At 46.3% G+C, this 20890-nt stretch overlaps 4 protein-coding genes across 4 annotated transcripts; 2 read left to right on the forward strand and 2 right to left on the reverse strand.

The window, feature by feature from the left end:
* Positions 1-1773: 1773 nt before the first annotated feature.
* F4812DRAFT_438625 (uncharacterized protein) lies at positions 1774-2706 on the reverse strand. Its single transcript, XM_047935017.1, has 2 exons — positions 2676-2706; positions 1774-2543 (listed from the first exon to the last, which is right to left on the reverse strand). The coding sequence occupies exon 2, from the start codon at positions 2095-2097 to the stop codon at positions 1939-1941; it is 159 nt and encodes a 52-aa protein (XP_047787729.1). The 5' UTR covers positions 2098-2543; positions 2676-2706; the 3' UTR covers positions 1774-1938.
* Positions 2707-10141: 7435 nt separating this feature from the next.
* F4812DRAFT_121560 (uncharacterized protein) lies at positions 10142-11640 on the forward strand. Its single transcript, XM_047929465.1, has 2 exons — positions 10142-10293; positions 10365-11640. Exon 2 carries the CDS (start codon positions 10442-10444, stop codon positions 11195-11197), a length of 756 nt encoding a protein of 251 aa, XP_047787730.1. The 5' UTR covers positions 10142-10293; positions 10365-10441; the 3' UTR covers positions 11198-11640.
* A 4232-nt stretch (positions 11641-15872) lies between these two features.
* On the forward strand, positions 15873-18001 carry F4812DRAFT_438662 (MFS general substrate transporter). Its single transcript, XM_047935018.1, has 3 exons — positions 15873-16488; positions 16546-16752; positions 16819-18001. Exons 1-3 carry the CDS (start codon positions 16061-16063, stop codon positions 17744-17746), a joined length of 1563 nt encoding a protein of 520 aa, XP_047787731.1. The 5' UTR covers positions 15873-16060; the 3' UTR covers positions 17747-18001.
* On the reverse strand, positions 18002-20757 carry F4812DRAFT_438663 (DUF726-domain-containing protein). Its single transcript, XM_047935019.1, has one exon. The coding sequence runs from the start codon at positions 20641-20643 to the stop codon at positions 18145-18147; it is 2499 nt and encodes an 832-aa protein (XP_047787732.1). The 5' UTR covers positions 20644-20757; the 3' UTR covers positions 18002-18144.
* Positions 20758-20890: the final 133 nt, after the last annotated feature.

Below are 20890 nucleotides of genomic sequence, written 5' to 3' on the forward strand. Positions count from 1 at the left end.
AGAATCCCGATCAGCTGGACCCGCGTTACGACTACCACACCTTTGGTAGTTTCAGACTCTAATTATAGAAAACGTAGTGTCTTCAATATACTGAACCAACTAGTATCGAAATAGAGAAATATTAAAATAGTTGTTATAATAGGTACCTACCTTACAATGGATACCTATATTTATATTGGTGTTAGAGCATTTAGTCCCTGATTAATATTAAGAAGAGGTTGTTTTACTTTTGGTGGTTCATTGAATAGTATTGGTGTGATGTTTGATCTAGAGGGAAATAAAAATTCCCATGCCGGCAGTTAAACGTACAAGCGGGTATATATCGTGTACTAATATATGCAAGGGTCGATTTCAGACGTTCCTGGAACGGGACCAATTCACATGTTATGTTCAATACTAGAATAAAGTTCTTACCGATCTATGCCGAGTTACGCGCAATTTTCTTAACCTGTCTCGGAACATGCCTCTAGGTAATGGTTTTTGACAGATACAAACCGCTGAGCCAAAAGTGTATTTCTTAGCACAATTGTCTATCTGACCTATGAGTGGTATTACCACTCACAGTTTTCTCCTTGTGATTTTGAGGAATGAGATATAATACTCTTGCATTAAAGTAGCACCACATCCTCCAAATATGTGGATTGGTTGTGGCAAGCTTGAGTTACGGCTAAAAACATGTGTGTACCTAGTCCGAACGGGAGATAATTGTTAGCTGGGCGTGTACGAAATGCCAATAATGCCTTCGAAAAGGTCAAAGGCTCTACGAACACGACTTTCGGTGGCCTCGTAAGGCTGCCTCGGTATGCATCAGTGGAGGCTGACTTCGTTGCTCGCAACTCACCGCTCCTCGACTGTACATAGTGTGTATTTTATTCCGAAGCCAAGCCTTACAGCAGAGCACCTAGCACTAAATTCGTCGAAAGAATAGGAGTTATCCGTATGCCCATGGGTCGAGAGGCGCAGGATATGAACCGTGCGTAGACCAGGCTCCCCGGTTCTAGTGGGACAAATCTTGCTTAATGTGACGGCAAAGCAAAAGACAAGACTTAAATCCTCTCCTATGGTCGTTTCTCTACTAATAGTGCCTTCTATATTTATAATCGTTGCGTCAGACTTGGTGTTAAATAGGATGGCGTTGATCATTTATGCGATCCTTACTGACATAATCATAATATCAGGTACTTAACCTAAGATAACTAGAAGAAACCGTGTGTGTTCAGGGTAGGATACATAAATAAACATATAAAATGGTCTCATTTCTTTTTCTTAGCTGTACGCTTTGGGAATGGCGCTTCGGATCTTGATATAGCACAGCACAGCGCACTAACGTAACAAGAATTGGGCGACGCATGAAACTCTGACGGCAGCACTGTATTACATAAGATAAGAAGCGCATTTCTAGATGAAACCAGACCCTCGGATACCGTGACATCTTACCTGCCTGGAAGTAAGCTGACGAACGTGTTCGTAATTGTGGATGGGGGCGGCCCATCCCGTGCGGCAAACATAGAACCAGGACAGTAGGGCAATTCCAAGGTTCCACCACTAGTATACCTATAGTATTGTAGTCAGGGGCACAGCACTGGCGGTGCCCTCCTGGAACTGTATTGGAACTGTCAATATGTATTAGGTTAGTCATTCTGATTCCAGTACGTGCCCCTGAGAAAGGCTGAGCCCATAGTGAGGCAGACAAGCCAATGTCCAGTTGCATAGAAGATAATACCATAGGTACCTAAGGACCATACCTAAGGAGAAATGATAACATTCAGACATGGGATACATATGGTCAGTAGGTAGGTACCCGGCATTACTTGAATTCCCCCTTTGGTTTTGAGAAAGATAGAAGCTGGGATAAAAGCGATTTAATCTAAACTACATGAAGCTTCAATGATTCGCTGCTTGCGCAGATGTATTTCTGGGGTAAGCCTGAGCCCTCGTCTATAGAAAAAGTTGAAAGTCCACGCATAGAATACCGCCCAGGGCAAGAAAGAGATTGTTTATGAGTAAAGGGGACAGCTCAAAGCTGGAAGAAGGGAAAAGAAACCCAAAAACCCCCAAAACATATCCAGTTGTACAGAGTGGCAATATCCTAGACATACTTGCTGTCTAGAAATATTGCCTCTTAGAACCCATCCAAGTCAAAATTCCCATATGATAACTTTTCCTGCCAAAATCGAAGAAATAGAACTCATACAGCCTCCAACTCCATCCTGTTATACCTAATCCAAGATTTAATACAAGAAGATAACTTAGTTGTAACCACTGCGGCTTCTTCCACGGGGGGGAGTGGTGGTCTCAGACCCAGTGTCAGGGCTGTTGGAGCCAGTGTCGTTAGAATGGACGTCAGATCCGGACTCAGGCATATTGTAATGACGGTATTGAATCTCTAGTTGTAAATCTGGAAAACCGCTAGCTTCGTTGGACGATATATCGTTTTATATATCTGTTGTTGCGGTGTCTTGAATGATTCCTTGTTCGTATTTAAGCGGTTGCTCGAATTTTAGTAACGTTTTACGAGTTGATGGGCAGACTGAGATGCTCTCCTATAATAATATATGTTAGCTCGTAAGAGTAGAGAGAAAACGGCGGACCCCCGTCAACGAATTGTAATAAGGGGTAAGCTCTACGGGGTATGCCTGATGCGCCGGTAGCCCCTATAGATGACTAGAACGTACAGTAACTGATTTTTTTTTTTAAAAAAAAAAATCTAAGACAGCTCGATGCGTATGGGGATAATTGTTCTGATAGAAATGAGGACTGATCGTGATGGCTTGAGACGGGATTAGTGGAAAGGATTAAGGACCCCGGGGGGAAAACTTGAGGGTTATATAGGGCACTCGTGTGTAACCAGACGATCTGACATTCCAAGGCCACTTTTACCATGTCACAATTGGATGCCTACGGTACCTAGATTAGATCACTGCCTCAGCCCTACGGTAGGATCCCGTGAACCACACCATGAATCCAGGCCTGTATAACTGAAGGCATATACCCGTTATGGATTCATATCAGACTAGTCAGCCTATAACAGGATGGTCCATCACATGAGCGAAACGAATAGGGATCAAAAAGTATCAGTGTCAAAGGCCTGCTGTTAGATACACCGCTGAGCCAAAAGTGTATTTCTTAATAGCACAATTGCTATGGCAGTCTATCTGACCATGAGTAGTATTTACCACTCGCAGCTGCGTACTTAAATCGAAAAGAAAAATTAGATCTAATTAGATAGATGGGTACCTAGGTAGGTTAGATCCATTAAGGCGGTGATAGGGCCACCGCATGGTATACCGGCTCCGACTAGAAAGGGTATATCCGATCCTGGAACTTCCTTGGCACACCAGACAATGACCTTGGAAATCGGAAGATAGATACAAGCTCGACATGACCACGGCTAAGGATGTTGGTTGGGGTCTGGGATTAGAAGCCTGCGCCCTCCGCCTAGTTTATCCACCTGACTAGGCACAGGCTTATAACAGGATCGCATCCTGTATGTAGTTAGAGGGGTTGCATTAGAGGAGAGAAGAAAACAGAAACAAGTTGGGGTTTAGAATTCGGCCGTCATTGCGGTTCGGCCTGAGTTGGACCTGAGTCCAACCTGATTTACGGCTTACGAAAAAGGATACCAAGAAGAAAACATTACCAGACTTCGGAGAAGCGCGACTGCAAGATATATTATCGTAGCATCGGGCTGAAGATCTACGGCCACGGAGGCCGCAGTTACTGCATGATGTCGGGCACAGCAGGGAAATAAATCACGCGAGCTGAACATATAAGGCTAACAGGTAATATACGTTGGAGCATTGCGAGTAGTCTCGCAGCAACATGTTGGTGTGAAAGTCGAGTTGAGTTCAAGGCATGACAGAACCGAAAGGAATGAACAATTGGACCCGAGTCCGCGTCATGATAATTCCGAGGATCTCGTCAGTCCATATTCCTGGGATGATACCAGGATCGTGGATTCAAGATATCAACGATCGGACGCTCAGTCGCTCGACCGGATGAGAATAGCGCAGACTGTCGTGAATCGTAGGACAGGCCGGAAAGATCCGTGGAAATATGGCTTATTTAGACCTAATACGGTAGCTGAGATGAAGGTCTTGGTTACTGATTGCTTAATGCCTTGGGTAAGTTATTATAGCATCTAGGATTGGTGGATTGGTAAGGGAAAAAGATGCATGCAGGAAGAACGATGCGATGCGATGTCATATCCGCGAAAGGCGCGCGTCGTAAGTGTTTAAGCGATATGCGTCCTGCAAAATCCCGTGCGCTAGTTCCAAGTTACCCTAGGTAGGTACCTATGTACGTTGTTAGGTACTATTGGTTAGGTAATCTTAAGGAGCACGTACCTACCCAGGAATCTTAGGTACCTATATAGGCGAGTCCGGTGTGGCTGATAATGACGGACATACCTAATGCGTGTATTACATGTAACTATTGTACAATACCTACCTCTAGGTAACCTTGCGGTTGGGTTACTCTAGGTTCTAGTTGGGGGCCATAGTTTCAGTTCCCCTCAATTAAGCCACAGCCCTGCCCAGATTAGGAAGCCTACGCGCTTACTGGACCAATTAAAAGCTTAAGTAGCCCAAGGCCCAAAGGAATCTATCTCAGAAATCCTCAATCCTTCTTCAAACCAGCATCTTGCATCTACGCCGGGTCTCGCCAAACAAGGTCCAGACTCCAAGTTTGTAACCATACCTTAGGTACCTAACGCAACCATACGTAACCCGTCAGGAACCCCCGGTGCTTGTCCGTTGCTATCCGTTGTTATTGTTAATCGTCTACGCCCGAAACGAGAAATCCTAGCTTACCGATCAGGCCGAATAGAATCCAGACATTGCCCCAGTGTTGACCATACGAGCTCACCATCGGTTATCCACTATGGCTTATGGATTACGGCTTGTCTGTACCCTAGGTAGGTCCTTTGGTAGGTCCTTAGGTAGGTTAGGTAGCTATGCTTCAAGGTTTAATGCCTCCCGCTCGTCCCGTCATGGACGGATCAAATCAGTGCTGACCTGTTTAGTTTAGCTTGTCAAGCACCGAAAGAACCGAGCGCGCCCACATCTGGGCCCGGGAGGATTCTATTTCTACAACATTTTAAGCCCAGTTACAGCGGGATAGTGCGATACTTGTTGGTGCCATCCGGCCGAAATACATGCAGCGAGTAGCCTAATCTTACAGAGAACTTTCTAGTTTCTTTCTAGAAAGAGCTCATGCGACCATGAGAATAAACCCGGAGCGCCCTTTGAAACGGCGGAAAGCTCAACCAGCGACGTTGCATCCGCTAACCAACGACAGGTATCCAATGCCTATCTTGAGCTTCTATTCTCGGCTGAAGATAAGAACAACCCGTTTCTTATTGATTAACCATGTGTTAGAGAGATACTACTAGCTAACATACATAGTATGCGGCTTCGACATGCCTACTATACTACATGGAATGGCCAAGATCGACCTTCTGATTTTCACGGTATTTATAATTTATAAGCTTTCTTCCGGATAGGATCGCTCAAGGTGCATTCAATCCCTTGTCACGAAACTATCTAGGGGTTATGTCACCTATACCATCAGTTGGAGTAGAGTTAACGCCGTCGGATTTTGCAAAGTTGATGCAAGTCGACTGGTTTAAAGCATTACTCTAGCTGCAAATAATAGCGAAGCGTGAAGTGCGAAGTTCGGTGAACGCTAGGAACGCGAATCCGAGTCGCTCAGGATTACCGATTCACCTCATTTCAGACCAAAGATCAGAGAACCGTTTATGACTTGCGGGAATCCAAAAGTTAATATAAACTTCTGACCTGAGATGATTAGATAGCCTACCTACCTAGGTAAGATACCTACCGAATGGCGTCAAGCCGTGCCAGCTCTTAATGCTTGCCACAGGCAGGGTTCCCCTAACCAAACCAAGATGCCGTTTAAATCCCGGACATTGATAACCTTGCTGCCGATCCTACACCATATGCCGTTTCGCCAAGAGCAATTGGCAACGGGTATTAACGGTATCAAGAACCATGCCCTTGGTGGAAGCAGAAGCGAGTCCCGGTACTCCGGATCGGCCAGCATTCTACCTCCCCGCCTCCATGGAAAATAGGTTGACTAACGTATCCCCAGCACCACAGTTATACGATCTCGATGCGCCGGGAATTCGTTACACTACCTCTTTTACGCTCTTCTATTGCGGTCATATTAAAATAAATAGGATGCAAGTCGTTCTCAGACCCTCAGCCACCCTCGATCTGCCTTATGCAGAAACAAATACGCTCACATCAACGTCATCTGTGACCAGCTGTCGGTAGTCTCACTAGGTTCGTGTACTCAAATATTCAGCTCGGCAGGGCTACGCCCCCATATATTACACCACATAAGACATTTCACTTCCATGTTGTACCTCTGTAGTAGTTTTGTATATCAAATATCAAATCGTGTTTTTCACTTCGAATATCCTATTACAGTATTGCAGATGTTCATAGCGACCTTCAAATCCAGCACAGGGGTTCTACGAATTGACAGCCGACAAAGTCACATCAGAAAACAAGTCCTACTAACGACTATCATCTAATAATATCTCTCTCAGTTTATAAGTTACTTCTTATCCGTTTCAGCTGTGGCTTTACTTCTGAAACATACCTACCTCCTAACCTAGGTAAGGTACCTATATGTTCACATTGTCACGGTCCGGCCGTTCCTAACGCTCGTACTGGCCACCTCTTTACGTAGAATCTGCATTGCGTAACCTCGCCTAGTTGAAACTATATACGTGAATATACTGGCTCCCCGAACCCCTACCTATTCTAAAGATTGCTACGCGCTCTCATGTTTCGTACTTCGGCAGATGCTCAATTGCTAACCGGTTCTTAGTACTATCGAGTCTCATCTTCTCTTCCGCAATCGATACACCCTTCAACAAGCTTGTACACATTATAATGACCCGTATCAGTGCCTTCACTTCCGAAGTAGCAATACTGAGCATCATTTACTACTAGGCTCTTTGCAAATATTCAAGGAGAAGGGGGGAAAGAGGTTCTTGGAGGTTGAGGGCCAGAGGGGTCGATTTACCACCCAATCGGACCCAGAACCCGGACCCGACAGATTTCTGGGATTGAATACCCTAGTCCACAGGCTTATCCACGAAGCACAAGGAATTTATCCGAGGTTTATCAACGTTGTTGGCTTAGTTACCTTTCTTCGTCCTCTTTTTCTACAGAGTATGCTTTCTACCTATAGACATATGCAATCCTATAAGGCCAATGTACTAGGTTAGACGATGCGGATTTTGATACCTTTGCCTTCTCACCCATATGGATTAGGTACAAATATTCCTGGTTCACCAACACCCCAGTCATATTGAGGCCTCCTTCGCCCTCGCCATTTGGGTCTATAGGAATTGTGAGTCATAACAGGCAAAGACTTTGCGTTCCGGTGATGTTACTCAGTAGGTAATTCCGCATATGGGGGATAGGAGGATCATTTGAGCCAATGCTCGCTGCATTCCGGTCAGAGCCCTGTTGGGACTTTTGTAGGTAGCCAAGGCTGAGTAAAGTAATCCGCGCTTTTAGGCATACTGGATCTATAACTCTCCTTGTGGAAGCATGACTCGTAGGATGATGACGAAACTAATCGAGATATCTTCTGTCAGCTCATGATGATGGAACCGGACCAAATGGGTACCGGGGTTGTTTATTCTTTAATCTGGTTTACTATGATTGCTCAATATAACTGATCCCTTTGAAACTCTCACATCCCATACACAAAGGGTGGTTGAATCCGTATTTCTAACAGGATACCAAGCATGGTTATCCAATTCTGAGAGGTTACTCGGAAGATCTACTTTGATAAGATTACTTCGTAAGAATGTGCGGAAAGGCTTCCGGAAGGAACCCATCCCAATCCTTCAGATGTTAAATGCTCCTGCTAGCATGAATATGACTACATTCCATTAAAAGTGATCATGTACCTGCATATGAGGCTGTGTGCTCTGAAGTCCTATTGGGTACCATGGCATGTTGCTGATAGTCAGAGTTTACTAATATGGCCAACGGTAAGTAAAAAATGGAGGGATCTGTATGTTGGTCGAAATCATATCATATGTGCTTATAACGGCGATTACCCCACGCTGCAGCAATTATACCAGTGCAAACGGCATATACGTGCCATAATAACATACGTACTGTATGTACCTAACTTAGCGTCTGTAAAATAACACAGCAATGGGGTATAAGTAGGATTTTCCATCAGAAAGAAATAAATATCATATCATTCCGTAACACTGACCCGTATAAAGTCTCCTATTCCATGGACTTAGCCTAGATATCTACTCCCCTATGTATGAATGATAATGGCTTAATCATGTTGTTAACACACTCCGAACGATGCTAGAATAGGATCGCGAGTCTAGCTTTTACACACCTAAGTACCAGGATGGGGCAGAGAGGGCGATGGGCGAAGTGTAGGTTAGCAACCATATCCAGCTTGTTCCTGACCTTGCACTAAGCTTACGAGTCCATGAATAGGGCCAAGCGGGTAATAGAGGAGTGGGCTTTAACAGCAACTACTTAGGTATCACTGTCAACCAAAAAATACGCTACCTTGAGACGAGGATTTTATTTACTCCTTGGTACTTTAGCATCTACGAATATTAAAGTAGGAGATGCGCATATCGATTTTGTGCGAATAAAATAAGTGTGTGGCCTTCAGCTAGCATTTCAAAGAAAGCCTTCCAATGCGTTCAATATTAAGACTTCCTACCTCCTATGGTAATCTATATGTGTTCTATTAGATGGGAGACAAAAGGGGTCAGGCTCTGGTGTGTATTCAGAATCTCGTTCTAATATCTATCAATCGTACAACTTGATACCGTATTTAACTCTTCTCCGGGCATCGGGCCGGTATCCATGGTAAGACTGCTTCTTTTGGGTATGTCATAACTTGACGTCCTTCTAAACTAGAGTGGGCCTACTTCTGGTACTTGGATACTTGGGTTTTTAGGGTCAGATGTTGCCGGTTTGCTGTCGCTAAGCAACATCATGTACCCCGCTGTCGACCTAAATAGCCCCCTAGGCAGTTGCTCTTCCATCCCTTCTCATCAAAGCGAAACTGTCACGTAAAGTGAAAGGAGATCATAGAGGTAATATAACGGTTAATTAAAAAGGAAAAGAGATCTAAGCTAGTAGTCTACAGGAGATCGTTTTATACATAGCTCAGCTGATTAGTCATAGTGGGGATCTCTTCGAGATCGCCATATACTGCGATAATAACAGTCCGACTCTCACCAGTGGGTATGAATTCTATCTACCTAAATGACTTTGAGAGACACTTCCACTTGAAATTACTTATTTTGAAACAAGTCGTTAGTTGCCCTTCTACAAAGGTTTCCTGTCATTCTGTGAAATTGGCTGTGTGCCTTAGGCCTTAGGTTAGGTACCTATCTTAAGAGAGACTTTATATCCTTCATGTGGTGTTTCTTTGAGTGACGTTGAACTAATAAAACCCTGAACCAATATCGATCGATTTAGATCTCGCATCTAGATCCCTATATCAACATCTGCCTGTTTTTGGTAACGATTAGCAGCTGTTCAAGAAAAATGTCTTCGACGCAAGTTATCACCTATCATCTGTCGATCCCTGTCGTCTTCATGTCCGTTAGACATAAGCAGGCGAAAGTGACGAGAAAATCTTTGTCTATCCTTACAAGCCGTATCAAGGGGAGAGGTGCGGCCATTCGGATATACTCCTGCCTGATGGGATATGCATCCGTAGCCTCAATTATACGTATATGCGCATGCATGGTGCTCTATGTGGTGTCGTGCAGCTACCAAACGCCAACCGCGGACCTTCCCGGTTCCCCTCTACGAGTTGCTAGCGCGGCGTATGCTCACTTCTCATATGTAGGTAGAATCTACTCGATACGATGATCGTATGTAAGATGGTCCTATGGCGTTGTGAGCATGGAAGTTTGGGGTTTTCATTTTCCATAAAACTGGTCGAGCCAGGGTTTCTTACAGCTTCGACATCCTGGGTTGAAACAGGTGAGCAATGTCCACCACCATTTAGCATTTTTATATCTCGATACAATAATGCAAGATTACACATTTGGAAATGAAACTACGTCTGAAAGGCTGTAATGTCTTAGCCAAGCTGAACGCAAGTATGTATCTTTCTCCATCGTTTCCGATCAGCTTGTCAGAACGTTCTGGTTCTTCTCCAGAATGAAACATTCCGCCAAATCCACGCGGCCAATAGATCCTAGAAACCATGTGGCTCCGAAGAGTCGGCTTCGCCAGTATAAATTTAGGTGTAGGTCTCATGCAAACGTCTTGGATGAGCCTGTTCCACACATGTACTAATTTTCACGTCGTACTTACAAGAGTATTATCTACCTATCCTGCGGGACTTTCAACTCTGCAAGCAAAACGCCAGTTACACTTACAAGTTCTTCTTCGAGATGGCTGTCGTAGACAGCTTCGACTATGCTCGCCCCTCTATGATGACCATAGATATCATGGCCCATAGTACACAGCGCCATCCACTGCCGCAGTTCCAGTCAAGGTTCAGCCGAAATACTCAATGGCGAAGCCGGAAGCAGAAACCGTCTGACATCTTCTCGTACTTAGCCAAGAGTCTATCTAAAAGAACCTTACGTCAATATCTCGATGCCATCGCCGTACCGCTCCCACTAACAAAGGGGCACTGCCATCTGGAGCTCCTACCCCAAGACATCATCAACCGGATATCCCAGTATGTCCCGTACGAGAGCCTGATATATCTCTCCTGGGTGTCGAAAGCACTCAACAGGATGGTCGACCCTTATTTGGCCCCCCACGAGACGAAGCTTGCGTTCGTGATCCGGGCCGAGCGGGATTTCCATCGGCACTTCAGCGGAGAATGGCCCAACCTAGGCTGCTTCATGTGCTTCAAAGTGCTGCCCGCGGACCTCTTCGCCGTTGACCAGCCGCTGCAAGCCGAGCTACGAAGGTCGGCAGTAGACGAGCCCGTGATCATCGATCTACGGCGGTTCTGCATCGGATGCGGGATCCAGTCGGGCTTGCACAAGGCGGGCGAGGAGTTGAACACGCGCGTCGGCGGGCGGTTCTGGATATGCAACTGCTTATGTATACTCGGCGACCAGACACTCGTTTGTAGGGACTGCGGTACCGTATGTCAGCTAAAGCCGAAGAGGTTACGAGGGAGCTATTATTGAAGACTCGCTAAGTTGAAGGTCTCAACATATCGCATATCTGATTAGATGAAGTAAGGTGCTTTATCGGCGCAATGATGTTATCTGAGCTGGATATGTTAGGGGTTTTTGGTGAATGGTTAGTTTGCATACTGGTGGATAGCAACGAGCGCGTTTTACTTTCGAGGGAGGCTGAAAACTGTGATTTACCTGGATATTCAATTGGAGGCTACCTGTCTTACCCGACTACCTAAGTAGATGTTTTTGTTTTTTATGTGAGGTATGATGATATAAATTAGTTGCTTACCGTAGTCACTCAGCCGTGCCCGTTTTTTTGTATCTGCGTGACTTGACTGTGATCTACATTTTGGGGCGTGAAGATCAGCCTCTGAACTTAGCCAATGTGCACTTATATAGGAATGAGTACAAGACTCCTCGTTACCTCTTTATTATTATCAACGTGGGTATCTTGATGTTTGAGTAGTGTCGCTTGTTTTCCGACACCTACCAAGTAAACAGGAAAATATTATTTGGCTTGATTTGGAGAGACAGGATGTATCATTGTTCGAACAATCAGATTGCAATAAAAAAGGGGGCGAAGAAAATAGAAGCAGCTATAAGAATTAGGTACCTGGTATGCATGCCATAAGAAATGGGGAAAAAAAAGAAAAAAAAAAAAAGCTAGGACCCAGAATTCAACCTGCACTTCGCTTGACCTGAACAGTTGACCTGCCTGCACGCCCCGAAGTGAAATCGAACCCAAGTCTTACGAAAAACTCCCTGAGGAATTATTTCCGCCCCCACTTCATTGCCACTACACCACGGCCAATTTGGTTTCTATCAACAAAAACGACGCCGTAATTGCCGACTAGTAATTACGCCTTATATACACTACGTGACAGTTATTGAACTAGGGTATTGCAGGATGATATGTCATGGCGGTTGACCATATCCCGGAAACTTTGGTATCCGAAAGGTCACTTGATGGTGAGCGCACGCGTGTCTAATTGCATTGCAGCCCGAAGGCTTGAATAGGTATACTCTGCGCAAGAGCCTTGCCCGAGCTTTTGGGATTTACTATACTGGGGTTGGTAAGGTCCATGTAAGTAAGATACGAATCAGCTTTTGCTTTTTAGTGAGCCGCCATCCCGAAGCTTGGCCGACGTATTGATTGGGTCTGGTCTCGTCTAAGATAGAATGAAAGCTGCCTAGCTTAGCTCATGGAGAGATCCTATCTTTCACCGTCAATTCACGGGCCCTGGAAATATGGGTAAGATAAAAGCATGTTAAACCAATACTAGAGGGTCCAAGCGCCTTGACGGACCCTCTAGTAGAGTATCGTGCCGAATCCTTGATTATCCCGACACTAGCAGGCTGTAGCAGTACAGTAGCCCGTATCGTTGGCCGTGTAAATCAGGATCGATCTCAACTAACTCCGCGCGAATCTCTACCAACATGTTAAGATCTGAAGCGGTCAAGATCAGATTGTAGGTATAAGGTATTTGGAGATCGAACCAATATTCTTCTACGTATTAATAACCTGTCACCTAGCTCGCGAGCTTTCCTAGACGTTAATGGAAAGATTCTTATAACATCACCCCAGTTATCCAAGTTGGGAATAATATATATTAGTATCTTATCAGCATTCACACCCATGGGCTTCTTTCAATATGTATATTTTTACATACTATCACTACTTGCATGTCCTAAATCAATAAGTTATAAGAATTGTTACCAGTTGAGATTCATCTAGTATTATGTGCATTAATTAAAGATAGCTTGGGGAATCTCTGTGATTGACCTCAAGATTTACTATGTAATAATACCTAACACACAAGGACAATGATGATGCTGGTCTTAATTGGAAACTCCAGGGCCTTATTCAACACAGTGCAATAGATTGCCTCGCCTGAACGAGGGTTAGACCTGTCCGCGACGAGCAGGGGAGCCAAGTGCGGCAAGTAAGGACGCGAGCGGGCCAAGATTACCAACATTGCTTGGGCCTGAATATACTACGGTACAACATAGCTACCTTATCTTAAATTCTAATGAGCCAAGAATAGAAGGCTATCGGTATAAAATCTCGGGATGTGAGATACAATGCCCGTGTCGTGCCTGAGCGGGAAAACAAAGTAAAGCTGTTGAGCCATCAAGAACTTCTCACAAAAAGGAAGGGTCTTAATCAGCAGAAACGTGTGGGAAAAAGTTAGGATAGAGTTGGAAAGGATTCACAGGGGTTAACTTAGGTAAGTAGGTTTTCACTGTAGGTATATGTGAATTTTCATAGGCTTGGAATATTGTCAGACGCTAAAATCGAAATCACTTAAGTCTATCTCTAAATACCTATATGGGGACAGTAAATTGCAAGAATGCCATTAATATTTATTAAAAGGGAGCTTTTGTTTTGAGCATTAGGCGGGTTTTGGTAAGGAACGAGTTTCGAATTTGATACACTTTGGATATAGACGTTGAGCTTGTCTGTTTGTGTCAAAATTAGGTAGAAGAAATAGTTATTAGCAAGAGAAGGGAAAATCAAACGACGAAAGGTCCCTTTATTTATCTAGGTACCTAGAGGTATTTTAATATAGAAGAGGTGGTCTACTAGAGATCCACATGATCGTGCCGTGACGGTTCGCTCCCTAACTACCTTGCCTTAAGTTAAGGCTAAAATTACTTTGGTATATCAGCGAAGATACCCAGGTAGGTAGGTAATCACTGATATTATGAAAGGATTTTGAAGATAGTAGAAATAAAAAAGAGGCTACAGGCAGACAGTGAAGCGAGGACTGACAAATGAATTCTTATAAACGACAGGTTAAACACCTAAGTAGAATCATGTTGCTAGGTACAGGTGTATATTTAAAGCAACTTTGCTATAAAGCAGCATGGAAGAAGTTGGAGTAACAACAGTGCTGGAGTGAGAAACAAAGTTCTTTTAGTAACGGAGGAGCGATCTCCGTGATACTTATAGGCCGAGTCAGCTTTGAGCAAGCTGGATTATTGCCGTACTTGATTATGAGTACTACACATTATTTTGATAGTTGAAATATTATATAAATCGCGAAATGGATGGTATATAACTAAGTGATATGAAGCGGCACGGTAGAAGCTAGGCCTACTCATATTCCATTCAAGATATCTCGTACTGCACATTTGATCACTTATTTCAACAAGGAACATAGTAAATCAGTCAGGCCCAGCTTCTTCACCAGAATAAAATCAGGTAGTAAACGCCAATACGACACAGAAGCCCGATAAATAATAACTGAGACTGCTTGGAGATTTACGCGGCAAAGCCACTGTGCCACCATATATACCTCATATTAAACAACTTTCAATAGCTACGGGGTATTACAACTTTGGTATGAAGGAAATATTATGCTATAAATTCATTCCCACAGTAGGGTCTGACTTGTTTCGAATATAAGGTAAGTTTAGCTATGCCGTGCACTTTTTACACAGCGGCTGATTATGACATGTTGATGCTTTATTGAAAAAGTGATACGGCATCGAGGCATACTTTGGGTACTTCAGCAGAATGGCGCCAAAGCGATCTTCCACACTAGTCATCACGACACGGGTTATAATTGTTACCACTATTCTTCTCGGACAAATGAAACCCTTTTTGACCCCTTATCTAACCCCTATAGTCTGTTACAGTGCATAAGACTTAATACCGTTTGGTAATATGCTTAGAAAAGCAACCTCCTCATGCCAGTGCTAAAATTAATGGACATATTATATAGTCGCGCGCCAGAAAAGGGGGTAGATGGTATTCTTTTCCATACGCCAGATGAAAAGAAACACCCGCGCAGGATAATGATTGGAAGGTAACACGCATGGCTTCGTGAGAAGAGGGATGCGTTTCTAAGAAGCACATGAGGGCGTACCTATTTTCTGATAATAGCTACCGGTGCACCTCTTCACACGCCGAAAGCTCTCACGAAAGATATAGACCTCAGCAAAAATTAAATAAGCATTTTAATAATAAATTAAGATTAACGACTTAGAGCGACCGGCATGTCTCTAAGGATACATCCTAGGTATATGAAGTTGTAACAATATGCGTGCAAACGAGCTTCCTGTGAGAAATATCCAAAGACGATACAACCCTTCGGCCATTAGTAAGTGTTTTTAGCTTAGAGATACCCACGTGTCAGGAAGGTAGTTAATATATATACCTAACCTTATATATACCTTAGGTGTCTATATATTAGGTACCTTATATATACTTGCTTTTAATCATATAGCCATCGTTGTCTCCTAAAGTGCCACAGAGATGCAAGTGCATACCCCACGTATATCAACAAACAACTAGAGGCTTCTGAAAGAGTCCAAGAGATTAATCAACCAAATATACGTGATCAATGTATTGTGTTTCTAGCGCTGGAAGACATAGCATTATGTGGTTATGTATATTGCTTAATTTTGACAGCTTTCATTTAGTTCTTCTGCTTCTAGCTCGAAAGCGCAAATTTGGACTTGCGATTCCTTCCTAGAGTCAGGATTCAAGAGCCGTTACGAAGCGCGTATTAATGACGTATGTATTCGCACGCGAGGAACGAAGCCAATCACTACCGTAATATTATATAGTCTAAAGATAAGCCTTGCTGACTTTGCCAGGGGTATCGATTACCTATAGGCCAGGAAGCACAGCGAGTCTTAGATGTGCACGTCAACTCGGAATTCGGAATACTTCCACTTTGGGCTGGGTTCCCGTTCGGAATAGCACGCTAGGGGGTAAACAAGTTCCAGTGATGACGAGCATTCCTTCGAGTTCTCATCTTAATAATTCTTAAATCTTGTCCTTCTTTGAAAATATTATGTAAAGTCCGGATTCATCAAAGACGGATTGATAGGTATTGAAGATTTGCCCGATTTTGAACCATGACGAGTGGTGATGAGCCGAATCGTCCTCGGGACACGGACGTCACAGAAACGGCACCCCTGCTGCTGGCAAGCGAGCGACCGAGACGGCCGTCGCACCGCACCAGGTTATCGGTCACGTCGCTCAGGAGCGTCCACGTGCCGAAGATACACAACGGGCGCACGATCATAAACTTGCTCTGCATCATCATTCTCATATCCTCCTCCTCGTCGGGCTTCGTCGACATTCCGAAAACCCGGCTGTTGGAAGACGCGGCGTGTCGCCAGTATTACGGCCTCGACGGAACTGCAGCTGGTCCTATTGACGAGAAACACTGCAAGGTGAATGCGATCCAGAATAAGGTCGCTTTGACCTTGGCCATCCAGAGTAGCGCCGATGCAGCTGTGGGGTTTCTCGCCGCGTTTCCTTGGGGTCTCGCGGCAGATAGGTGCGTAATACGGCCAAGGAGGCACTTAGATTGGCAGGCAGACTAACTCCTTGCAAGAATCGGACGGAAGCCCATTGCTGCCCTCGCTCTAACTGGAACCCTCCTCGGGACCCTTTGGACGATGGCGGTGGTGTACTTCCATAACACATTGCCGGTCGAACTGATTTGGCTGAGTTCCGCGGGAAACATCATCGGCGGTGGCAGTACGGTTATCGCTGGGATCGTATTAAGTATGATTGCGGATTCGACCACTGAAGAAGAGAGGTTAGTCGTTTACCCTGTTAAATCTAGGTGGGTATCTAACCATACCAACGACTAACCGATAAATAGAGCCGTTGCATTCATGCGCATCCACGTCGCCAGTCTATGCGGCGAACTCGGGGCACCAGCACTCGCAGGAGCCATAATGGCAAGGGCGGGACCATGGCCGCCGATCTGGATCGCCGCTACGGCCACCGCGCTCGGTGCAGTTGCGTTCCTTTTCGTCCCAGAGACGCTAAAGCATCATCCGGATCAAGAAAACGCCCTTGAGACAGAATCGGTAGGAGAAGGAGAAGAAGAAGAGGAAGAAGCTACAGGCCTCAAATCACGAGTCTCGCATGTCATCGCACGGTTTAAGGAGTCCCTATCGATGCTCAAGTCCACCTCTCTTATCCTCCTACTCTTAACCGGCCTCGTATCCCCCCCGGTTCTTTTGGGTACGTCGCAGTTCATGGCGCAATTCTTATCGAAGCGCTACGGCATCGAGCTTTACAAGACGGGCTACGTCCAATCCACGTACGGCGCCGTGCAGGTCGTCCAAGCGCTCGTGATCCTGCCCTGGCTCACGCGGTACGTGATGAAGAGCACGACGCCCAAGAAGATCCGCGCGCCGGACGAGCACCACCGGGACCTATCCCTCGCACGGTGGTCGTACGCGCTCCTAGCGATCGGGATATTCGTGCTCGGGCTGGCGCCGACGCTCGCCGGATTTGTCTTCGGGCTCGTCCTCATGGCGCTCGGCTCCGGGTTCAACAGCATGACGCGCAGCCTCATGAGCTTGTACGTCAACCCGGAGCATCGCTCGCGACTATTCAGCCTCGTCGCCATGGTCGAGGTCGTCGGGAGCGTGTACGCGCAGCCGCTCCTCGCTGCGCTGTTCGCGCTCGGGATGAGGTTGGGTGGCGGCTGGATTGGGCTGCCGTATTATGGCTTGTCCGTCCTAATTGCCTTTGCGGCTGCGCTGCTGCATTTCGTTAAGGTACCTAACGAGGCTTGAAAGTCAGCTGTAGTATATAGAACAGAACATGATTAAAAGGAACGGTAATGACAATACCTAAAGCAAGATAGGACAGAGCATATGAAGTAAACTAGAGTAATATTTATAGATTGGAGCATACATAGGGGATCACATATGTAATAAATTCGATTCAGCGTCATGTTTGTAAAGAGGAACAATCTAGCAATTAGGCAGGAGAAGTCAAATATTTAAGGTTTTGAAGAAAGAATTTAATATCATAAACATTAGACATATTTACACATCTTACCAAATGAATTCCTGGTGAACCTGCCTGACCTTTCGCATTTCTAATTAAGACGCAATATCATGATTTCTCTTCTTTCGTTGGGTACCTCCTATATAGGAACATATCATTCTCTCAACACTTCGATAAATAATCAGTCTTCAATACGCAGCGGCTCAATGAACGTTAACTCCCCATCTGAGTCATTATCCACCATCTTGATCCCACCGCCCTCCTCGTCCGATTCGTAATCATAGTCATCATCATTATCATGACTAGTATTCGATACGATACGGTAGGCGGGTGGTGGACTTTCGATAATAGTCGTATTCATCGACCTGGACACAGTAGAGGCAGAACCTTCAGAGGTGCCTTTATGTGTCTCAGTCAAGCTCGACACGGACGCTATAGTTGCTGTAGCAGTCGTAGTTTCTACAGTAGCCGCCCGCGTTAATACGGCAACAGGTTCTTTCGTATCATTCTTCCCTTCTATTTTCGCGTCCCTCACGCCAACGTCACTCTTTAGTTCCCACACATTTTTCACCGCCGGGTCGAACTTCTCATGCGGCATCGTTTCAAAAGTATCCATCGCGGGCTCTGGCTTATCATCAACGTCGATCAAATTACCCGTCTCAGCCCAATCCTTGTCGCGCAGCTCGATCTCGATCTTCCCGTCGTCTTTCTCGATGGCGCCCGCGCCGCCGCGAACATCAGGGAACCCGCACCGCGCTAGGATCTTGGCCGTAAGCTCCGGGTAGCGAAGGTGGCCCGTGACCTCGTTGCTAAGGTCGAGGTTCTCGACTCCTTCGATATCTCCCGCGATGGGCTGCAGCCCGGCGATGCCGAGCTGCATGCTCGTCGCGCGGTACAAGAAGCCCAGGATGTAGTCGTTCTCGCTGTACACGTTGAATAACTTGCCCGAGACCACCGTGCGCATCATCTTCCAGTGTTCCGTGTTGGACGGGACCGGCGCTCCGATCAGGACTACGGTGTCTACGAGTCCGAAAGCTTTGCGCTCCGCGAGCACTCGTAAGCAAGTGTAGATTACACGGGCTCCCAACGAGTATCCCACTAGGGTCACCGGCCGTTCTCCCTGGACCTTGTTGATTACTGCATCGGCTAGAATCTTGCCGGCTTTCTCAGATCGGTTTCGGGCCAGGCTGAATGGATTATCAATACTGGAGGCCGAGCTCAGGAGGAAGATAGGCCATAGCGCGCCTTTCAGGGTTGCGAGCACCGTCCTGCGAAGTATCTCGGCTCTGACGGCACTCCACGCAGCAGAGCCAACTAGGTCCTTAAGCTTATCGCCGAGCGCCATCAGGCTCTTCATCTCATACCGCAGCGCGAATACTTCGGTTTCGCCGCCTAGAGCCCGCCACGGTTTCGTTACGTCCTCTTCGGCTGTAAGCCAGCCGTTTATACCAATAGTAACACGGAGTCTTCGAGATTCCGAACTGTCCTGTTCGTGAGACCAGCGTTCGCCCCATTCCGCCCGCAGAGGCAAGAACTTGAAATCTTCCACTTCCTTGGCGTACTGGTCAACCATGCTACCCGTCATCTTCGCGCCGAAGGCACCGAATATCGTACCAACCAGAGCGCCATTCATCCAGAAGATTCCCAGGAAACTAGCGAGTCCGCCTAATCCGACGGACCCCATAAGACCACCGATTACACCGGCGACAGCCGGCGCAGCAAGTCCTCCCGTGACACCAATAATCGCAGCGCCCGCGACCGACGCCAGTCCAACTTTCAAAAACCGGCTTATCTGGCCCTGCTCCCTGCGCTTCTGCGCCTCGGCTTCCGCCGACATGCCCCCGCTCACCGTGGCCTTCCGTGCAGCTTCGACCATGGTAGTCGCGATCTCCGTCTCCTCCGCGTCGAGAAAGGCGGGCGGGATCTCGAGCGCAGCCGTGAGGTAGCAGACCAGCGTGCGCGAGTACGCCGAGTAGTTGCCCATGGACAGCAAGAGGATCATCGTGGCGCTCAGGACCTCCTTGCGGTCCTCTATGGGAACCGTAGTCAGCCGCGTGGGGATGGGGTGGTACAAGGTCTGGAAGGCAGCCAGGCTCGTCGGCCCGGTCGAGGACGACCGGGGCGGCAACGCTGGTTTGATAGAGGTCTGGGTGGTGGCCCTGCTGTTGTCGTCGAAACTCAGCAAGTCCTCGCCATCGGACGGCCCCTGCCTGGCCTTGGCGCTTATCTCCTCGGCGCGCTTACGCCGAGCGTCGACGACTTTCTGATCGTCGAGCTTAGCCAGGAGTTCCCTGAGCTTAGCGATGGTCTCGTCGCGCCAGGAGTCATAGTGCAGCAACGCTGCTTTACGCAGTCTGAAGAGGGCTGGGCTAGGAGGCGTTCTTTGCGGCCTTGGGGGGTGCGCTGGTGGCGCAGGATCGGAATCCCGAATATTAGTGCGGGGCGCGGATAAAGGCGCATCTGCTGTCTCGGAATACGGTGGTGGAGGTCGCTCTGAGGAAGAAGGAGAAGTAGAAGGAGAAGAAGAAGAAAGTAAGGGGGAACCGTTGGGACTGTAAGGCAGTTCCAGCTGTGATCGCATGTAGACCGCGATCTCGACGACAAGTTTGTAGAATACTCTGCGTCGAGCGGGATTAAGCACAACCCGAATAGCATCGGGTTCGCTAGTAAGAGGTGCCATGACAATAGCAATTACCTAGATCAGGTAATATTTAAAAATCTTCATGTGAATACTTTTGACAGCAATCAATTGTGAAAAATTACCTAGGGGTATGTTTCCTTTGGTTGTTGTTCTGTAAACTTTTGATATTTAAATATTACAGGGGCTCTTAGCTTTTTTTAAAGAAGCCCCTGAACTATCCCCAAGGTCCCGAGGTCCCTCTATTATTAGTCACGCCATGCACATCATATCGTACAAACCATCAGCC

The sequence above is a fragment of the Daldinia caldariorum genome, assembly GCF_022478825.1.
Source record: "Daldinia caldariorum strain CBS 122874 unplaced genomic scaffold F4812scaffold_15, whole genome shotgun sequence".
In the NCBI taxonomy this organism is placed as follows: domain Eukaryota; kingdom Fungi; phylum Ascomycota; class Sordariomycetes; order Xylariales; family Hypoxylaceae; genus Daldinia; species Daldinia caldariorum.